Source organism: Phyllobates terribilis, unplaced genomic scaffold (assembly GCF_046119375.1).
Source record: "Phyllobates terribilis strain yellow unplaced genomic scaffold, ASM4611937v1 Scaffold_1__5_contigs__length_1240528914, whole genome shotgun sequence".
NCBI lineage: Eukaryota > Metazoa > Chordata > Amphibia > Anura > Dendrobatidae > Phyllobates > Phyllobates terribilis.
In genome coordinates this window covers 235,965,022-235,986,381 of record NW_027362761.1, presented here as the reverse complement: position 1 = coordinate 235,986,381, position 21,360 = coordinate 235,965,022, and the positions used below count along the sequence as shown (strand labels likewise).

The following is a 21,360-nucleotide window of genomic DNA, read 5'->3' as shown; positions in this document are numbered from 1 at the left end:
TCAATAGACAGACAGTGTAAAATGCATAGATGGGAAAGTGTAGTGTAAAAGCAGCACTTAGACTGAGAAATGCTGAACCTATTTAGTGCAATATAGGGGTCAGTAGTAAGCACCCTCCTTGGTAGCTGGTTATGTCTTCCAAAGATGCAGCTACAGAATTTGACACTTACAGTAGTCAGGGTTTTGTAAGGGAAGACTTGTGGGAAGAATCAGGGTATAAGCTCAGAATTTAAAAGCAATATAAACTGTTTATCTTATTAATAACGGTTATAGTTTCTTAGATGAATTGCAGAGTTATATTTTTAGACAAAAAGATTCCCCCAAAAAACATTATAGGGGTTATTCCACAAAAAAATTATTGAGAGGACAGGTGATAAAAGTAGACTTGCTAGAAGCTCCACCGTTCTCTTTAACAATGGCCCAAGCCTCTGGATATTTCTTACTGTACAACTGCAGTAGGGAGGAGACTGAATGGAGTGGTTGGACACGTGTCCTGACGCGTATTTCAATGTCTATGGGGCTGACAGCCAAGCACAGCACCCAGATTTTTTTCATCGGCCTTACAAACACTGAATGGATGGGCAGGACGCATAAAGGACCATTGCTCCATTCAAGCTCCTCCTCACCAAAGTCAAGCAGTGAGGAAAAATGGGAAGCTCAGACCCCATTCACTTTATGGCTGGGAGGCCAGAGTTGGGGCCCTTAGCGATCACATACTTATTACCTATCCTTGTATAAATATGTTTTGTGAGATATTATCCTTGGAGTGTGGGAGGAAACCGGGGAAATCCAAGCAAGGGGAGATCATACAAACTCCTTGCAGATGTTGTCCATGGTGGGATTTGAATCCAGGACCCCAGTGCTGCAAAACCACTGAGCCACCGTGCCAACAAAAACAAGATTTATATGATGTCGAGACTAGAAAGCTAGGTAACAACTCCTACAGCTGCCACAAAAGCATTTCTGGGCTTCACAGTAAAGGGTTGCTCAGAAACCCAATCCATTTATACACTGTATGATTACAGTGAACAGGTGATCCCAGGAATGCTCATTTCATGACAATCTTGCAGTCTGAACAGGTTATTGATCACTGGACGAACAATCAAGACACTCGTTCGTTGGGTGAAATGACCCTGTGGTCTGCAAAACGGATCATTGTTCTCGGCAGCATATAGTCCTGTGTGAACAGGACCTAAGGTGCTGATAACAATGGCAGCCTATGCACAATGAGTGATCTATTACTGATTGAGCATCTGAAGCTGGATCGGCCTGTGTAAACAAGCTATTAAACGACCATGTTGACGGTCAACGTTCATTTAATGTTGTGCATCACACGGCGTCAATGAATCCTACCTTTTCCAGGTACTTTTCATTTAGGGAAAATGTTTATTGAAGGGGATTACTCCCCCCTGAGTTCTTCCTACACCCAAATAATCAATAAAATCAGAAACCTTCTAGTAACGACATGGTTAACGTCACCCTGCAGTCTCACACAATCCAGGAACATCTGATGGAAGTGCTGAAAACGGCAGCGCTGTATGCCTTTCTGCAATAATGGTCTTATTAGCACAGGGTATATGGCATGTACACTCACATCGTTAGGACTCTCAGTGGGAAAGTCATCAACAGGTGGAATAGCTCCTTGAGCTATCAACTGCCCATAGGATGGTGGTGCTTGCTGCTGGATCAATTCTGCATCAATCCGGGATAAAGGTGCAAAGACGCTGCAAAAAATATAAAATTAGAGTTGCTACGTAGTCTTTATTTTATCAGTATTCATAATATCCTTCCATTAGTATGGATACTCACCTATACTCGCGTGCACGGGAAGTATACAGTCGGCACGTACATCCTAAAGCTACAACAAGCAACGTAGCGCAGATTAAGCTTCCTATAACAGCCGCAGCAATTACTTTACGGGGAAGTGTGTAGCCACAGTTCTTCTCGTCACTTCCATCTCGACAATCAGCTTGGCCATCACATACCCATGCTTCATACACACAGCGCTCCAAATCACAATGGAAGCCACCAGGCTGACATCCTCGACAGTTTCTTTCATCTGTACCATCTTGGCAGGAAGTTTGGTAATTACACCTCTCATTGATCGGGTAACAGCCATGATTTGAAGCACATGGAAAGTGGCCCTCAGGACAGTTTGTACAGTTAACCTCATCTCTGCCATTGGCACAGTCCCAGGTTCCATCACAACGCTGTGAGTCTGAAAAACAGCCACCACCTACCTCTACTCCATCTTCAAATAAAAGACCTGGACTGGAGCCACATGGTTGGTCCCAAGGAAGGCAGTAGCCTCGTACACGGTAAGTGGCATTAAACCCTCGGGGTCGAAATGATGGAAACCATCCATTGTGCATGTTAAAGCTAGGAAAGTGAAGTCGAGATGGTGGTGATCCCATTTGATCAGTAAAGCGCGGGCCAGGGTCGTGGTTCTCAGTGCCGGGAAATCTATAGTCAGAGCCATATGTTACAGAAGAATCAATATTCTTATAATGGGGTATATTTGTGTTGTATTGATATACAATAGTTACTCTGCCCCCAACAGACTCCACTGTGACAGATTTGCCATTGCTTTGGTGGTACAAGGCCCGGAGAAGGTGTGGAAAATCCCCAACACCATTTTCATAAACTACAAGAGCATCTAGCTCTGAAAGCTGGAGTGCAGAAAACTGCAAAGCAAGTCCACGGCTATCTTCAGAGTCAATCAACCAACGGCAATGAAACGGCAGAGGAGAAGGTGGAGAACCTGGATATCCAGGAGGAGAGAAGACGCCATAGAAATCTTTTAGTGTAAAGTTGCAATATGATGAACATGAAATTTCATCCAATTTATCCTCACAGTCAAAAGAACCATCACAAACTGAAAACAGGGGAATACAGCCAGAGCTACAACGGAAGAAACCGGATAGGCAGGGTGAGGAGTCTGTAAGAGGAGAAAGAAGTAAAACAGGTTATAATTAGCACAAAACAAATTAATCCTACACAACTACCTTACGTTTTCAACTTTTAAGTAGGTGAAAATGTTCAGGCAGGCTCGTAATTTTCATACACAAAACCCAAACAGGTAGTATCAGCTGGTAGTTTATGATGGTGGCCATCACATATGCATACCTCTGTCGAATAACAAATGCATAAATGTCTTTCTATGGCTGGGCTCCCACCATGTTCTTTGTCGGGGTCTTCTGTCTGCATAGCTAGAAAACTATTTGGATGTTCCCCTGATGAGTCTAAAATATGAAACTTTGGATTCCATTTCACCTTCTTTCTGAAGGATTGTCTTTTCTGCTGGTCACAATAGCATATTAGACTAGGTGTCTACAATATACTGCCATGCTTGTATTCAAGCCAATGTATGGAGCCTGTGCCTGGAAGCCGGTAGAATCACCTGGTAAGGCATGCCAGTATTACAGTATTTTGCGGACTATAAGACGCACCCCAAATTGGAGAGGAAAATAGGATTTTTTTTTTGGTAAAATAAAATGTTGGTGTGATTTATAGTCTAATTTTACAGTAGCTTACAGGGGGGTGGGGTAGCTGCAAAGCAGCTACCCCAATGGGGTCACAGGAGGCAGGGTTGCTGCTGCAGTGGGCCCGCAGTGGCAGGAGTGGGGCGATTCTGCGGGACCTGTGCTGGGAGGAGGGGTTGTCCAGGCGGTGCGAGGCTGCAGACCCTGGGCTTTCCTAAAATGTCGGGGGTGAGCGAAGTCCCCTTCCCTTTGATTTTCCTGAGGCGAGCTTTGGGAAAATGGCCATCGGAGGCGGTACATGCGCAGGTTGACATCTTGGGAGCCTCCAGCAGCCATTTTCCCAAAGCCCACCGCAGGGAAATCAATGGGAAGGGGACTAAGCTCACTGCCGACATTTTAGGAAAGCCCAGGGCCCGCAGCCTCGCACCGCCGGGACAACCCCTCCTCCCATCCTGGGACCGCAGCATCGCCCCACTCCTGCTGCCGGCCTCCTGTGACCCCGCTCCACCGCAGACGCCATCCCGGTAAGTCACATTCGGATTATAAGATGCACCACCATTTTCCTCTCAAATTTAGGGTGGAGTGAGAGTCTTATAATTTGAAAAATACGGTACGTCTTAACAGGCTTTACAAAAGAGGCCTTTATTTGGCCTTACACATCCCTAAAATTACATAAATCCCGCATTCTTGTCACAAGGCTTGAATGATCTTAGGAGTATGGTTGAACATTAAAACGGTCCTCACGAGTCACGATCATGGTCTACTATTACACCATAATGCATTAAATTATTAAATAATTGGTATAGAGGCAGCATGTTAAAAGATTATTTCACAATGTTAGGAATATTCTTATTTTATAGCACAACAGCACTTTATATTTGAGGCCAATTTGCTATATTTATTTGCATGTTACTCAAGCTACTTTGGCCTTAAACGGACCGTGTCAGAACAGAATGACTGCTCAAACCAAGTACAGGCACTCTGTGCTTCACAGTGGGGCCAATCATTGATATACACCTTTCTACGTGCTTGGTTTCCATCCATCTACGCCCTTCTCTGCTCTATGAAACCAGGGCTGTCAATCAAAGAAGAGAGACGGTAGAGATTGAGGGAAAACAAGCAGGTGTGAAAGGCAGGGCTGTGGAGTCGGTAAGCCAAACCTTTGACTCCTCAATTTCCATGACACCAACTACAACTCCAACTCCCTCATACATGGCTCATGTTTAAGTGATAAATTTACTGCAGCACAGATTCATCTCAGCTAAAAGTCTAGACCCTTAGATCAGGAATAGGACAGACATTTATAGGACATTTCATAACTTTCCCAAATTCTTATGAAAAAATATTCACCATAAACTGCATTGAACTACCGTACCCAATTTATTATATATTTTAGGAGTCGGTCCATTTTATATCGACTCCACAGCCCTGTGTGAAGGTGTATTTAAATGATTGGCCCCCACCATGAAGCAACAAGCGACGGGACTTACTTTGAACAGTGGTCCTTTAAAGGGAGAATAACTGTTCAAACCAAGTACAGGCGCTTGATGCACCTTTGGTGTGACCAAACATATACAAGGGACTCTATTAGGACAGGATGACTGTTCAAACCAATTACAGGCACTTGGTGCATCATGGAGGGGCCAGTCATTTATATACACCTTCCCACCATCTCCTCCCTTCTCTTCTTTGATTGACTGTTCTGGCTTCATAGTGCAGAGAAAGGTGGAAATAGATGGAAACCAAGCATGTGGGAAGATGTACTTAAATTATTGGCTCTGCCATGATGCACTGAATAAGGTTGCTGCACCATGCTCAAACAGTCATTTTGTGCTGACAGCCCCTTTAAGTGCACCTTTCCACCTGTTTGTTTTCCCTTCAACCTCCACAAAACCTTCTTTGATTGACTGCTGTGGCTTTTAGAGTCAGAATGGCATAGATACAAGTGCTTCTCACTAAATTATATTATCATCAAAAAGTTAATTTATTTCAGTTCTTCAATACAAAAAGTGAAACTCATTATATAGAGTCATTACAAACAGAGTGATCTATTTCAAGTGTTTATTTCTGTTAATGTTGATGATTATGGCTTACAGCCAATGAAAACACATAAGTCATTATCTCAGTAAATTAGAATACTTTATAACAACAGCTTGAAAAATGTTTTTAAAATCCGAAATATTGGCCTACTGAAATGTATGTTCAGTAAATGCACTCAATACTTGGTCGGGGCTCCTTTCGCATCAATTACTGCATCAATGCGGCGTGGCATGGAGGTAATCAGCCTGTGGCACTGCTGAGGTGTTATGGAGCCCAGGTGGCTTTGATAGCAGCCTTCAGCTCGTCTGCATTGTTGGGTCTGGTGTCTCATCTTCCTCTTGACAGGTCAGGCGAGTTTGCTGGGCAATCAAGCACAGTGATACTGTTGTTTTTAAACCAGGTGTTGGTACTTTTGGCAGTGTGGACAGGTGCCAAGTCCTGCTGGAGAATGACATTTCCATCTCCAAAAAGCTTGTCGGCAGAGGGAAGCATGAAACGCTCTAAAATTTCCTTGTAGACGTCTGCGCTGACTTTGGTCTTGATAAAACACAGTGGACCTACACCAGCAGATGACATGGCTCCCAAAACCATCACTGATTGTGGAAACTTCACACTAGACCTCAAGCAGCTTAGATTGTGGCTTCTCCACTCTTCCTCCAGGCTCTGGGACCTTGATTTCCAAATGAAAATTGTAACTCTAGGACCTTGTGGAGTGTGTCAATGACTGCCTTCTGGACATCTGTCAAGTCAGCAGTCTTCCCCATGATTGTGGAGCCTACTGAAACAGACTAAGGGACCTTTTTAAATGCTTAGGAAGCCTTTGCAGGTGTTTTTTGTTAATTATTTTAATTTACTGAGATAATGACTTTTGTGTTTTCATTGGCTGTAAGCCATAATCATCAACATTAACAGAAATAAACACTTGAAATAGATCAGTTTGTAATGACTCTATATAATATACTTTCTGTATTGAAGAACTGAAATAAATTAACTTTTTGATGATATTCTAATTTAGTGAGATGCGCCTGTAAATGGAAAACAAGTATGAAAGAAGGTGCACATAAATGTTTGGCCATTGCAAGAGTGCACCGAATGCTGGTATTTGGTTTGAACAGTCATTTTGTGTTGACAGAATCCCATTAAAAAGTTGTATGTTAAAAGAAATCTGCCAGTATGATCAATCCTCCTAACCGTCTATATGAGCATGTAGGTCTCTGGACTTTTAATAAAATGACACCTTGATATCTGTGATCAGACATCTTATTCCAGAGAAATCCACATTTTTCTTACATGCAAATGAGCGGTTAAGATCTATGGGTGGACACTGATCTCCCTGAGTATCTGCATCCAGAGCTTATTTCAAACAAAAGGGGGCTTTACCGGTGTGAGACATGTAATTACTGACTGTCTGCTCTCTTGACGTACATGTCACATACTGGTAATGCCACCTATCATTTAAAATAAACTCTGGAAGCAGATTCTTAGGGAGATCTGTGTCCGGTCCAAAGATCTGAACAGCTCATTTACATGTTAAAAAAAAGTGTATTTATCTGGAATATTTGGATAATTGTATATGTCAATGTATGATTTTATTCAATTTTCTATGACCTATAATATGCCCATAGAGACTGTTTAGGAGTGTTGATTCTACTGACAGAGAATCTGTCCGTCATATCAAGCTGCCCAAACCATGGGCAGTATTAGGCCATGGTCCCACTATCAGTATTTGGTCAGTATTCGTTCAGTATTATTTCTCAGGAGTGGGAGCCAAAACCAGGCGAGCAACAATCAGAGAAAAGCTATAATAGAAACAAGTCACCAATTCTGCATTTATCACCCACTCCTGGTTTTGGCTCCCACTCCTGAGAAAAAATACTGACTGAATACTGACCAAATACTGATAGTGGGGCCGTGGCCTTAATCAGAGTCTAGCTGCAGAATTGCAGCTAGGTATATTTTGCTCTGAGCCTTCAGAGAAAACATACAGTAGTTTAAATATCCAGCAGGGGTCTATAGAGAGAACGAAGTAGTCCAGCCCTGCCTAGCTTCTTCCCCGCACCGCTCTAGTTGATTGACAGGTCTCTCTCACATATGTATATCAGAGGGAACCTATCAATCAACTACAGTAGTGCAGGGAAAAACTGTTTCCTCTGAAACACCAGTTTTAAAAAAAAACAAAAAAAAAAAACACGTGCAGCCAGGCTCCGATTCATGCTGCCTGTGGTTTGGGCAGCATGAATCAACTGACAGGTTCTTTTTAAAAATTTTAATTAAATAAATTAAAAACACAACCTTTATTTCAAACAAAATTTGATCCCACGTTAAGATGTCGCTTATCAGGTCTGAGCCTTACCATAAATGGAATCCCCTTCTATGAATACTAGGTGCCCTAGAAGAGAAGCCAAAAAAAGAAGACGTTGAATGCAAAGCAAGAAGGTCACATTTTAAAAACTATTTTGCACATTAAGTCCATATGGGACATACAGTGGATAGAAAAGTCTACACACCCTTAAAATGTGTTAAAACACCAGGTTTTTGTCACGTACAAACATAATACCAAAAATAATCATTTCGGACCTTTTTCCCCCTTTAAAGAAGCACTCCCATCAAAGTTTTTATCTTTTTAATATTTTTTTTTAAACAATGTGTTTATTGAATTTTGCAAAAAAATCAGAACATACAATCTATAGGTCCAACAGATGCCCAAAACTGTGCCCCAACCTCTGGGCTTACAAAATGAACAGTATAAAAATACATATACATAAAAGAAAAAAGAATGGATTAATTACATTAATTTCTCCATATATTAGATGGTTGTGAGAAATAATTTATATCCGTAAGTGCTGTGAATGTCGCATGGCTCATATTTACACTATTGCAAGATCGGAGGTGCAAGGTAGGGAGAGGGGCCCAGAATCGTCCCGCGCGTCACCCAAACTCAGAACGGCACACAAAATATCCCACTTCCTCAACGTTCCCCATGTATAGACAATGGGCTGTTTAACCAAGGTTCCCATATTTTATCAGTTTTCTTCTTTGCCTTGAGTGTGTGTGCCAGAGCCCTTTCATATTGACAGTTCGTGTTCAGTCTGGTCACCATCTCCCCCACCGTAGGGATGCCCACTCCTTTCCATTTAGCCGCGATAGCTGATCTAACTGCGATCAGAATATGTGACAAAATTCCTCTAATTTCCCAGGGGACATCCATTAATCCTATATGAAGTATTCCCATACTAGGTGTTATCTCTAGGTGAGTCCCCAGTACATCCCATATCAAACTATCCAATGCCCCCCATAGTGATTGAAGTTTTGGACAAAACCACCACGTGTGGCCCAACGAGCCTTCCCCATTGCATCCTCTCCAACATAAAGATGATGATTCAGACCCGAAGTGTACCATCTGTGCCGGGTAGTAGTACCATCTCATGTACGTCTTTTTAAGCTACTCTAGGTGGTTTAAACACGACGAAACTCGCTGGACCTCATCCAAACCATCCCACCAGTCCTGAGGGTCCGTCGAAATTCTTAGATCCCGTTCCCAACGAGTCATATTCGTCAATTAATCGTCCAGATCTGGGTTGTTTAGAGCCCTATAAAGTATAGAAACCCCCTTAGAACCGGTCTTAGAGTGGAGAAAGTAACCCATAGCTCTTTTATCCTTAGGTAGAATAAAAAAAGGGGGATGTCTGTGTAGAGTGGAGTAAATGCCTTATTTGCAAATACTGGTAAAACAAGGGCCGCAGGTCCGGGAATCTCATAACTAGTTTATCAAAAGGAATTATTACATTGTCCTCCAACAGGTCTGCTAGCGATTGAACTCCAGCTGTCACCCAACGTTGAAGGTTAATATATGGAATATGATATTCTAGAGCTCGTAAAGAGATCTCAGTCCTGGGGAGTAACAGCAGTTTGGATGCCAAATTCCTCCAACAGTGCATAGTAGCCTCTGATGTTGGTAACTCGGCGACCATAGTGCTTCGCTTAACTACTTCTGTCTCCAATATCAATCTGGTAGAATAGTTTCGGGCAAGTAAGGACTCTATTTGCAACCATTTGTGGCCGCTGTCCATGTTCCACCAGTCCCTGATTCCTGTCAAGACCGCCGCTCTATAGTAGGCTATGAGATTGGGCATGCCCATCCCTCCCATGTCATATGGATAATACAGAAGTCTACTAGACACCCTCGGTCTCCTATTGTCCCAAAGGTAATTATTAGCCAGTCTTTGAAGGGTATTTATAATTTTAGAAGGGATTTTAATTGGGATACACCTAAAATAGTATAAAATTTTTGGAAGGACCTTCATTTTAAAAATATTTATCCTGGCTATCCACGATGCAACAACGTTTTGTAATACCGCCAGCTCCTCTCGCACCGTATTTATCAGTCTAGTAAAATTTACTTCCACCAATTGTTTTGAAAGGGTTAAGGTGATACCCAAATACGTCATTCCTTCCTGCGCCCTGTAGCATCGGCGTCTCTGCCTCCTGCCAGTCAGACGCCGTCCCTCTCACCTCACCGCTCCCCGCGTGGCGTCCTCCAGCGCTCCTCTTCCTGCAGCGGCCGGCGCGCGCTCCTTTCCGGGCACTGTGCTTAGGGCGCGCGCGCGCTCCCCCTCTCTTAAAGGGGCCGCGCGCGCTGTCCTAAGGAGTCCCCGGCCAATTACCGGAGGACCTCCCATATATAAGGCACCTCCTCCAAAATGGAGGTGCCCGAGCAAAAGTTGTTGCACAAGTATACTTACCTCTGCTTCAGCCCTCAGGTCCCGTTGCCAGCCTGACTTCCTGTCCTGTCTGCCAGCTTGTCTACTCTCCAGCCCGACAGTCTGTCTCCGGTTATCCGCCAGTCTGTCTATGGGCAAGTCCACCTGCTTACCAGGAAGCACCTGCCAGTTACCTGCCTGCTACCTGCCGTGCTTGCTAACCCGCTCACCTGGGAGCGCTCGCCTGTTACCTGCTAGCCTACCTGGAGGCTCTGCCGTCACTTGCTGTGACCACCTGCCTGCTAGCCTAGAGACTTCAGCCTGCTTGGCCGTCACTTGCCGTGACCACCTGATAGCCTACCTGGAGGCTCCTGCTGTCACTTGCTGTGACCACCTGCCTGGTAACCCTAGAGACTACTACCTGCTCTGCTGTCACGTACCGTGACCACCCGTCTGCTTACCCAGAGACTTCTGCCTGCTTGCTGTGTCCATCCGTCATACCGGTCAGTCCCAGCCATCTGACCCGTGGGAGCCACCTGCTCTCTTACAAGGTCGTCCCCAGAGTAGCACCTGGTCCCTCTGCCCGGATCCTCCCTGGTCACGGAGTCATTAGCCGCCGTCCGACCAGGGTCGGTTCGGGTTGATACTTAGTTACGCCCCTCTGGGTCCCTCCTTGCACCGCGGCACAGAGGTTCCACCACCCGGACCTGTAACACGCCCACTGAAAAGGGTATGCCCCTTCCAGTCTTTGCCTAAGTGACAACGGAACAAGAATCGGCAGGACAACCGTCTTAACTGCATTCAGTTTATAATACGAGATGTTTGTAAACGTTTTGAGATCGGACATAATGGCAGAGAAGGACCTGTCCAGATCAGTGCACGGGATAACCACATCGTCTGCATATAGACCGATTTTGTGTGAGGACCCCCCCACCGAGATTCCCGAAATCTCTGAGTTATTTCTAATCTTTTCAGCCAAGGGCTCCATACATAAAGCAAATATGACTGGAGATAAGGGGCAGCCCTGCCGTGTCCCGTTTGTTATGGGGAAGAATTCAGAGAGGAAACCAGACGTCAAAACCTTAGCGGAAGGAGTGGAGTACAATGCGTTAATCGCAGACAGAATAGGTCCTTTTAGTCCAAATTTAAGCAACACACTTTTAAGGTATCCCCAGTGCACCCTATCAAACGCTTTCTCAGCATCTAGCGACAGGAGTGCACTGGGGAGGCCGCTCAACTCTGCCACTTTAATCAGATCCAACATCCTCCTCGTACCATCTTTAGCTTCCCTACCAGCTACAAAACCAACTTGATCCGAGGATATCAGGGAAGGAACGACATGATTTAGTCTAACAGCCAAGAGCTTGGTAAAGATCTTTACATCACTACTCAAAAGTGCTATTGGTCTAAAATTACCTGGAGAATCCGGGGTCTTTCCAGGCTTAAGGCCCCGTCACACATAACGAGATCGCTAGCGAGATCGTTAGTGCGTCACGGTTTTGGGATCGCTGGAGAGTCGTTTAGTGATTGCTGGGGAGCTGTCAAACATGCAGAACTTACCAACGATTTCGGCTGCCCCAGCGATCTAACTAACGATCTCGGCGGTCGTTGGGACACTTTCACACAGCAGCTATTTCAACGATCCACACCTTGACAGGGACTGTACTATGTCACAAAGGCGTGCATAAAATCACTTTTCCGCGCCCCCTCATCTCCGATTGGTGGACGCTACTGCGTTCTGATTGGACGGCCTTGGTTTACTGCGTCTGCGTCTCCGGTCAGACGGGAACACTGGTGTGTGCATTGTTCCTGTACAGATGTATGGATGTCCATATATTTATATGAATATATACAGTATATAGAGATGTAAATGGCCATTTATGTGTATGCATATTTGTATGTTTGCGAGTATGTATGTGTATATATAGTTATCTGTATACGTATGTGTATATGAGTGTGTGTGTATTTATTTATGTACTTAAAAATATGTATGAGTACATGGATGAATCTGTTTACATACGAGTACACAAATGTATATGCATGTATGTATGTATGTATCTGTATACATATATATATATATATATATATATATATATATATATATATATAGACTGCTTACTGTGGTGACTAATGCTACTACTGAAAGAATGAGAAACAAAGCTTTTGCATAGTAGAACACAGTTTCTTAGACACATCAGTACAGAAATGTCAGTAGTGTAGAAACATGAATAGTTGCCCACTATAGGTTCTGATGCTGCCAAGGAACGGCACCAGGACCGTTAAAATACTGTATAATACTGCAAAAGCATATATATACAGATAGAAGCCAAGCCCTCCCTCCCTGAATAGCAATGATAGCAGATAATTGGTAGATGTCCTATAAATGAATTAAAAATGGAAACTCATTTGAGACCCCAAACAATACCCACCTCACTAGAGATGTCTGATTTCTTCAAAGTGGAGTCACAGCCGGAAAACGCTGGTGGGATCTGAAAACAAGGACGCAGTAGTGACCACCAATCGGGGACGAGGGTCGCGGAAAAGTCCAATTTATGCACGCCTACGTGTCTCAGTTCTGAATCGCTAAAGAGATCGTTGATAAGGTGTCAAATACAGCGATGCACACTGCCCAGCGGGAGAACAACGACCCAGGAATGGTCCAGGAAGCTTTGTAACGATCAGCGATCTCACAGCAGGGGCCTGATCGTTGCTACCTGTCAGACATAATGAGATCACTAGCGAGATCGCTATTGCGTCACGAAAACCGTGACGCATCAACGATCTCGCTAGCGATCTCGTTATGTGTGACGGGGCCTTTAGGCAATGTGACGATCGTAGCCTCCAAATTAGGTACTGCTACCTTTCCAGAGTCTCTCCAGGTATTGCATAACCTGATAAGGTATGGGGTAAGATTTTTTTGGAAAGCACGATAGTACTCGTTAGCTATGCCATCTGGGCCAGGGGTCTTATGACATTTGGATGAATCAATAACATCTATCAGTTCTACTTCTGTGAAGGGGGCATTCAATAATTGGAACTGTTCCCGGGAAACCTTCGGGAGCTTCAAATCACTCAAATATTGATCAATATCTGACTGTTGTGGCTGTGGGGTATCAACATCATCTTTTAAAGTTATATAAAGATTTATAGTATGCAGCAAAGACTGCAGCTGTGTCCTTCGGACTTCTGGCTATCAACCCTTTCGAGTCCCGTAGATGATCTATTCTGGATTTAGCAGCCCTTTTCTTGACCCGCCTGGCCAAAACGGCTCCCGGCCTATCTCCCATGGCGTAGTGACTAAGTTGGAACTTGCGGAGGTTATATTCATATACTGCCAGCAGATCAGAGCGCAGTTTAAATCTGAGCTGATATATGGCCTCAGTGGTAGCCGGGGAGGGGGAAGTTTTATTTAATATTTCTAGCTTTTTCAACTCAGTCAGGAGGTCAGTCCTGTGTTGCTCCCTCTTTCTTTTCAATTGTGACGCTTGATGTAAGAAGACTCCCCCGTATCACCGCTTTGTGCGTTGTCCATAAAGTCTCATCGGAAACTGTGCCATTGTCGTTTAATTAAAAATAAGATGTCAATTCTGCTGTTGCTGAGATGTGTTTAGTCGCCAGTGTGGTGTTGGGTTGAATTGGTGCGCAAGATGTACACGTAGGTAGATCGGTGCGTGGTCAGACCACGTAATCATTCCAACCTCCGCAGATATACATCTATTGAGAGCTCTATTGTCTACTAGGAATAAGTCAATCCTACTATATGACCCATGTCGGAGAGAATGAAAAGTATAGTCCCTTTCACGGGCGTGAGAGTATCTCCAAAAATCGTGCAGACCAAATTCAAGGACCAACTTGTCCAATTCTCTCCGAGGGCGACCCGATCTAGAGGAGCAATCTAAAGTACCATCCATTGGCATGTTAAAATCCCCGCATACAATAACCTCCCCTTGTTTAAGTGTTGAAATGGTAGAGAGGACTTTTCGCACAAATGGGAGCTGGGCAGAATTTGGGGCGTATAGTGCTGAAATCGTATGAGGGGTCCCATTCAATGTACACACCAACACCAAGTATCTACCCATGGGGTCTGTACACATCTGAATGTTCTGGAAGGCCACCGAATTTTTTTTATCATAATACAGATGCCTGCTGTCTTAGTCTGGGCATTTGCAAAGAATATATGGGGGAATTGTGCCTGATGCAATCTATGATTATCAGCTGCCAATAAATGCGTCTCTTGCAGACACACAATGTCTGCCTTCGATTTCCTCACCTCCCTCCACAACATAGAGCGCTTGGCAGGTGAATTTAACCCTTTCACATTCAACGAGAGAAATTGTATACTCAATTACACATAAAGGAGGAAATTGTTATGAGCCACATACAAAAATCCAATTTTTCTCTCCCCCCACCCCACCCACACCTCTCACACCCTCCACACCACCCCTCATGAGCCATTCACTGAAAAAAGCACATAAGTCCTTAGAACGATCAGCAGTTACGTCAATAGAGGAAATATACCTCAAGTTAAATTGGAAAAAAAAAAAAAAAAAGATAAAAAAACAGTAAAAAAAAAAGAAAAAACACAGCGGAAAAAAAAGGCAGCAGAAAAAAACAGAGAAAACTTCAGTCAAAAAAGTAAATTCTTCAGACATAAGTCTGACCACGGGGTCCCGTGAGATTTTCAAATCTCGCCGTCACTCAGCAAGATTTCTCACAGTCCAGAGGATCACCAACCAGACGGCTTCCGCCGAACAACAGAGAACCGTCAGTCAATAAGCCAAAAGGCACTCAGAGTTCAGAAAAGAACAAAGGGTAAAAAAAAGGTCAGCAATCCTCAAACAGCTCCATCTCAGACAGGATAGCGTCATTGCCTCTCTTTCAGGTCGATACCCATTCCTGCGCAATTTTCTTGCCTTTAGCAGGTTGTCTAGGAGCATAGGCAATCTTCCAGGATGCCAATTTCTCTTCCGCTTGTTTAGGGGTAAAACACGCTACCACGCCACTGTCACAGAGTATTAGTAGTTTTACTGGGTTGAATCCCCATCTATACCGTATGCCGGCCTCTCTCAATGCCCTGCACACATGGGCAAATTCTCTTCTCTTTGCCAGGGTAGCCGCAGAAAGGTCTGGGAAGACCTGCAGATTTTGAAATTCCTCAGGCAGCCTGGGGGTTTTCCTTAGTTGGTATAGGAACATGTCCTTCGTAGTGAAGAAATGAATACGTGCCAAGGTATCTCTAGGCAGGGTAGGGTCTACGTGTCTGGGCTTCGGTGTTCTATGAATCCTGTCCACCAGTAATTCATTAGGGGCAACCTCAGGTAATACAGCCACCAAGAAGCGTAGCATGAACTCAGAGATCCTTATCTGGCACTTCTTCAGGGATTCCCCTAAGCCTCACATAGTTACGTCTGGATCTATCTTCTAAGTCATAAACTTTATCAGTGACCCGAGACATCTCTTCCCTCAGTGCCTCATTTTCATCTACCAAGGCATTGATCGTTCTGGCATACTCTTCCATCTTGTTTTCAATGTGGGAAGTGCGATCCCCAATGGAAGTAATCTCTCCTTTCATCTCCTGCAACATTGCCTGCATATCTTCCCTCATGGAGGAGCGAATCGCAGCCAGAAATTCTTGCATATCTGCCCTTGTCATTGGTGCTGTGGGCTCATTATCCCTGCTGCTGTGTTTCACATTCTCTGCTTCCCCTCCCCCTGAGCTTCTGGAGGAGTGTGAAGAAGTTACAGGGGAAGCAGGTGCCATCTTACTCACTGTTCTTGTTGTTTGTCCCCTCTGGAAGAAAGCCTCCAATCTCGCCGGGGATCCTCTTTTTTGGGACCTTCCCCTGGTCATCATGGGCACTGGGTGTTCTGCCGCCACCGGGTGTTAGGTAATAGGCTGTAGGACAATGCTGTGGGCAGCTTTGTGCTGGTTTTAATCCTGGCTGGCTGGAGCTATTCAGTTAAGCTGCTGCCACCTTGTCTTGCAGGCCACACCCCCTTATCTTTTTAATATATTGCAATCATCATATTATATAGGACTGTGTACCTCCAATTGCTCATTTTGCCTTTCTACCCAGTTAGTTTTTCTCTTTTCTCTGCTCTATGTAAAAACAGAAAGTATCTTGTACTTGCAGAACTCATTCCCCTATTCCAACTCCTTACCCAGCTGCGTCGCTACTCCCCCCTGCCAGGGAGACTTTTGCAGTGACTGATGAGTCATATAGGCAAAATTGACCTCATGTTGCTATATAAAGCTTAGAAGGATTCAGCTAGTCAGTTTTTAATCATGTGATGTCAGACATAAAGGGAAACAGAAGAATTAGCTGGGTAGAAGGGCAAAATGAGCAATTGTAAAAACATAGTGCTATAAAATATGATATGCAATATATTAAGATAAAAACTTTGATGGGAGTGCTTTTTTAATGTCACCCATAATCTGTAAAACTCAATTGAAAAAAAATATATAATAAGTTTGAGGCGGAAAATATAATAAAATAATTTGGTTGCATGAGTGTAAAGAGTAAGACCCTCTTATAATTGGGGATATGGTTGTGTTCAGAATTAGAAAATCACATTTTAACAGTAGTCAGTACACCGTGACATTTACATAATTTAAAATGATTCCGCTTAACTCCATATAAAGTTTAGCTGATCTAGTAGGATTTCCCTGACATTTTCTTAGTTACTTTCTACAAAAGTCATTGTCCGTAAACAACTTGCAACACAGCAAAAGGGATCTCATTGTTGAAAGTTGTCACGAGATGAGTACAAAATGTTTTTTTCAAAATTCCAAAGCATTATCTATACAATGGAACATTGTGAATATGGTCATCAAAACACCAAGGTTACTTACCGGTAGCCGGTTTTTCCTGAGCCCATGACAGCACACCTTGAGAGAGAGGATCCGCCCCACCAAGGACAGGAAACCGTCTGAAATAAAAGGGCGGTACCTCTCCCTCACTTCAGTTGTTTACAGAGCATTGAGAGGACCTCCCTAAACAGGTTAGGCACATAACCAACACCACAATATACATATACACACCACCCCAAACAGTGCACACCAGGGTGTGAGAAACATAGAAAAAATAAGGGGGGGAAACTACGGGTGCTGTCATGGGCTCAGGAAAAACCGGCTACCGGTAAGTAACCTTGGTGTTTTCCCCTCCCCCATGACAGCACACCTTGAGAGAATTTTGGAGAATTTATGAGCACCCTAGGGAGGGACCACCGCCTGAAGTACCCTTCTCCCAAAGGTGAGATCAGAAGAGGATAGATCCAACCGATAGTGCTTAAAGAAGGTGGATGGTGTAGACCAAGTAGCAGCCCTACATATCTGCTCGATCGAGACGTCTGCTCTCTCTGCCCAGGAGGTTGCAACGGCTCTGGTGGAATGAGCCCTCACATTGTCCGGGGCTGGAACCCCTGTGGACGTATAGGCTAAGCAAATGGCCTCCCTGAGCCACCTAGAGATGGTACCCTTGGACACCCCGTGACCTTTCCTACACCCTTGAAAGGCCAGGAACAGAGAACCGTCTTTCCTCCACAGACTAATCATGTGAATGTACTGTAGCAGGGACCTCCTAACATCGAGGCTATGGAACCTGACTTCCCCTGGGTTCTTGGGATTGCTGCAGAACGAGGGTAGCACAATCTCCTGACTACGGTGAAATCTAGATACCACCTTGGGAAGGTATGCTGGATCTGGCCGCAAGGTGACCCTATCCTCAAAGATTTGTGTGTAAGGAGGATTAACCGAAAGGGCCTGCAGATCACCCACCCTACGGGCTGACGTTAAGGCCACTAGGAGGATGGTCTTAAGGGTGAGAATTTTTGGAGAAACCTTGTGTAGAGGTTCAAATGGTTCACTAGTAAGAGCGTTCAAGACTAAGTTCAGGTCCCAAGGATCTAACCGGTCCTGCTCTGGCACAGGACTTGATAAACCTCGAGATCCACCTATTCCCAGCCAGATTACAATTGTAGAGTGCTCCCAAAGCTGAAACTTGAACCTTAAGGGTCCCTGTAGCTAGACCCAGGTCCCGCCCCTTTTGCAGAAATTCCAGGATCCCTCTGATCGGAGGTTTGCTCGATAGCGGGATATCTATAAACTCTAGGAATTTACCCCAAACCCTGCTATAAATCTTAGTTGTAATTAGTTTCTACTTTATTGGGGAGCAGAAAACCAAGCCTGGTGAAAACCCCTTGCTACTCAATAGCGACCTCTCAAATTCCATGCCGAAAGATGGAACCCCCTGGCCTGGGCATGGAATACTGGTCCCTGCATGAGAAGGTCCGGCCTCTCTGGTAGAATCCAGGGATCTGACACCGACATTAGCCGAAGCAGAGAGAACCAAGGCCTCTTGGGCCAAAAAGGGGCTATCAAAATCACCCTGGCGCCTTCCTCCCGGATCTTCCTCACCACTACTGGAATCATCACTAATGGCGGAAAGGCATAGGCCTTCCTGAACCCCCAAGGAATCTGGAGGGCATCTACGGCATGGGGATTTTCTGCCGGATTTAGGGAGCAAAATCTCTGCACCTTTCTGTTTGCCCTTGTGGCGAACAGGTCTATGTCTGGCTGCCCCCATAACTGGACAATCTGATGGAAGACCTCCGGGTTCAACCCCCACTCCCCCTGTCTTAGGGTATGGCGGCTTAGAAAATCTGCTTTCACGTTTTCTATCCCCTTTATGTGAAGGGCGCTGAGGGATAGGAGGTTTCGCTCTGCTAGACCAAGGATCCTGTCTGCCACCACCATCAGAGGGCGTGACCTTGTCCCTCCTTGGTGATTCATAGGCTACTGCTGTCCGGTTGTCGGACCTGACCTGGACATGGTGATTTTGGATGTGAGGGAGGAAGCCCCTGAGGGATCTTTCTACGGCCCAAAGCTCCTTTAAGTTTGAGGATGCTCCCCCCTCGTGGTAAGCCCAGTGACCCTGTATTGCGAGTTCTGCCAGATGAACCCCCCATCCGGAACTGCTTGCGTCAGTCGTAATTACCCGATCTACTGGTCTGGACCATTGAACGCCTGCGGTTAGATTTCCCCTGACTGTCCACCACAAAAGGGAATCTACTACTTGTGGGGAGAGATAGAGCCTGCCTTCTAAATGCCCATTGCAGGACCTCTGTGCTGACAGGACCTCCCACTGAAGCCGCCTCATATGCCCCTGGGCCCACATTACTGCTGGGAGACAGGCCGTCATAGAACCCAGGAGGGACATTGCCTCTCTGAGACATCTCTGGAGCTTGAATGGCCTTCAAGACTAATGCAATCAACCTGCAGATTTTGTCCTCTGGGAGGAAGCAGGTTTGGCGACGAGAGTCTAGGATTAGACCCAGAAAGGTCTGAGTCCTGGAGGGGGTTAGTCTTGATTTTTGGAAATTTACTAACCACCCCAGCTGATGCAACACTTCCGTGACCACTAGGAGCTGACTGGAGCAGTGGGCTTCTGTTTTCCCTATTATCAAGAAGTCGTCTAAATATGGCACGATCACTACATTCTTGATCCGTAGGAAGGCTGTCACTTCTGCTATTAGTTTCGTAAATATTCTCGGGGCAATGGAGAGGCCAAAGGGTAGGGCAGCAAACTGAAAATGCCTCAGCTTCCCCTGAATAAACAGGGCTACTCTCAGATACTTCTGATACTCCGGATGGATTGGGACGTGATAATATGCGTCCTTCAAGTCTATTACAGCCATAAAGCAGTTGCGATGTAAGAGCTTCACTGCCGAGCTTACTGACTCCATCTTGAAAGTCTGGTTTTCTACTACTTGGTTCAGACTCCTGAGGTTGATGATGGTCCTTAAGGACCCGTTTGTTTTTTTTATCATGAATAGTGGGGAATAGAACCCCCTCCCTCTCTGTGTTGCTGGTACTTCGAGAAGGACCTGCTTTCCTACTAACTCTAACACTTCTGTTTCCAGGGCTAATTGTTCTTCCTGGACCTTTCGTAGGGGGGTAACCACAAAGGTCCGCCAGGGGGTCTGGCTGAACCGGATCTTCAGGCCCCCACTGATAATTTTCAGAATCCAGGGGTTTGCTGTTATCGCATCCCAAGCTGGAAGAAAGTGGGAAAGCCTTCCACCCACTTCCAGCCTGGCGTCATTGGGAGGATCTCTTCGAACTCGAGGATGGTCCTCCAAACATGTAGCCCGATTCTTTTTTGGACTTGGCTTCCCATTTCTTTTTGTCTCCCGTAGGACGACCCCGGTTAAATTTTCTCCTCCGAAAACTAAATCTTCTTGGTTCCCCCGAAAATCCCGGGAACCCTTTGTTTTATCGCCTGCTTTTTCCAACAGGTCTTCTAACTTTTGGCCAAACAGGAGTCTACCATCACATGGGAGGGAGCACAGTTTCTGTTTCGAAGGTAGGTCGCCTGGGCAACCTTTGAGCCACAAGGCCCGCCTGGCTGCGTTGGATAGTCCCGCTGCCCTAGCTGACAGTCTGACCGAGTCAGCTGAAGAGTCGGCCAGGAAGGCCGATGCTGTTTGTATTAGAGGTAGCTCTGCAAGTATTGCCTGTCTGGAGACCTTTTTATCTTTAAGCTGGTCTTCCAGCTGTTGGAGCCACACCATCAAGGACCTCGCCACACAGGTGCTAGCCACCGCTGGTTTTAGGCCACCTGCCGCCGCCTCCCACGTGTGGCGCTGGAAGGAGTCAGCTCTTTTATCCAGGGCATCTTTTAGGACGCCAGAGTCCTCCAAGGGCAGGGAAGATCTTTTCGATGACCTTGCCACAGTTCCGTCCACCTTGGGGATCTTATCCCAAGGTTCCGCATCCTTCTCTTCGAAGGGGTACCTTCTTTTGGAGAAGGAGGGTAAAGCCCCTGATCTCTCAGGTCTCCTCCACTCCCGGTCAATGAGGCCCTGAATCTTACTGTTAACCGGAAATGAGCGTCTCTTCTCTCCCAAGCCCGCAAACATGATGTCCTCCCGGGATTTAGATGCTCTCTTCCTCCAGACCCATGGTTGATCTTACTGCCCTAACCAGTCTGTCTGTATTCTCAATGGGGAAGCAGGGTCTACCGCCCCCCGATGAGGAAGAGGACGATGAATCCCACTGCTCCTCGGACTGGGAGGAATCAGAGACGGGGGAAACCTCTCTACGGGGCCTTTTCTTCCCTCTAAGGAACCCTTTCAGG

At 45.4% G+C, this 21,360-nt stretch overlaps 1 protein-coding gene across 1 annotated transcript in view; it reads right to left on the bottom strand.

The window, feature by feature from the left end:
- The window catches only part of LRP10 (LDL receptor related protein 10), a 52,950-nt gene that overhangs the window by 15,013 nt on the left and 16,577 nt on the right, over positions 1–21,360 (bottom strand). Inside the window, exons 2-4 of the mRNA XM_073671087.1 lie at positions 7,876–7,911; positions 1,810–2,938; positions 1,595–1,724 (exon numbers count right to left, since the gene is read on the bottom strand). Coding sequence (XP_073527188.1) covers positions 1,595–1,724; positions 1,810–2,938; positions 7,876–7,911 — 1,295 coding nt within the window. The remainder of the gene's footprint in view (positions 1–1,594; positions 1,725–1,809; positions 2,939–7,875; positions 7,912–21,360) is intronic.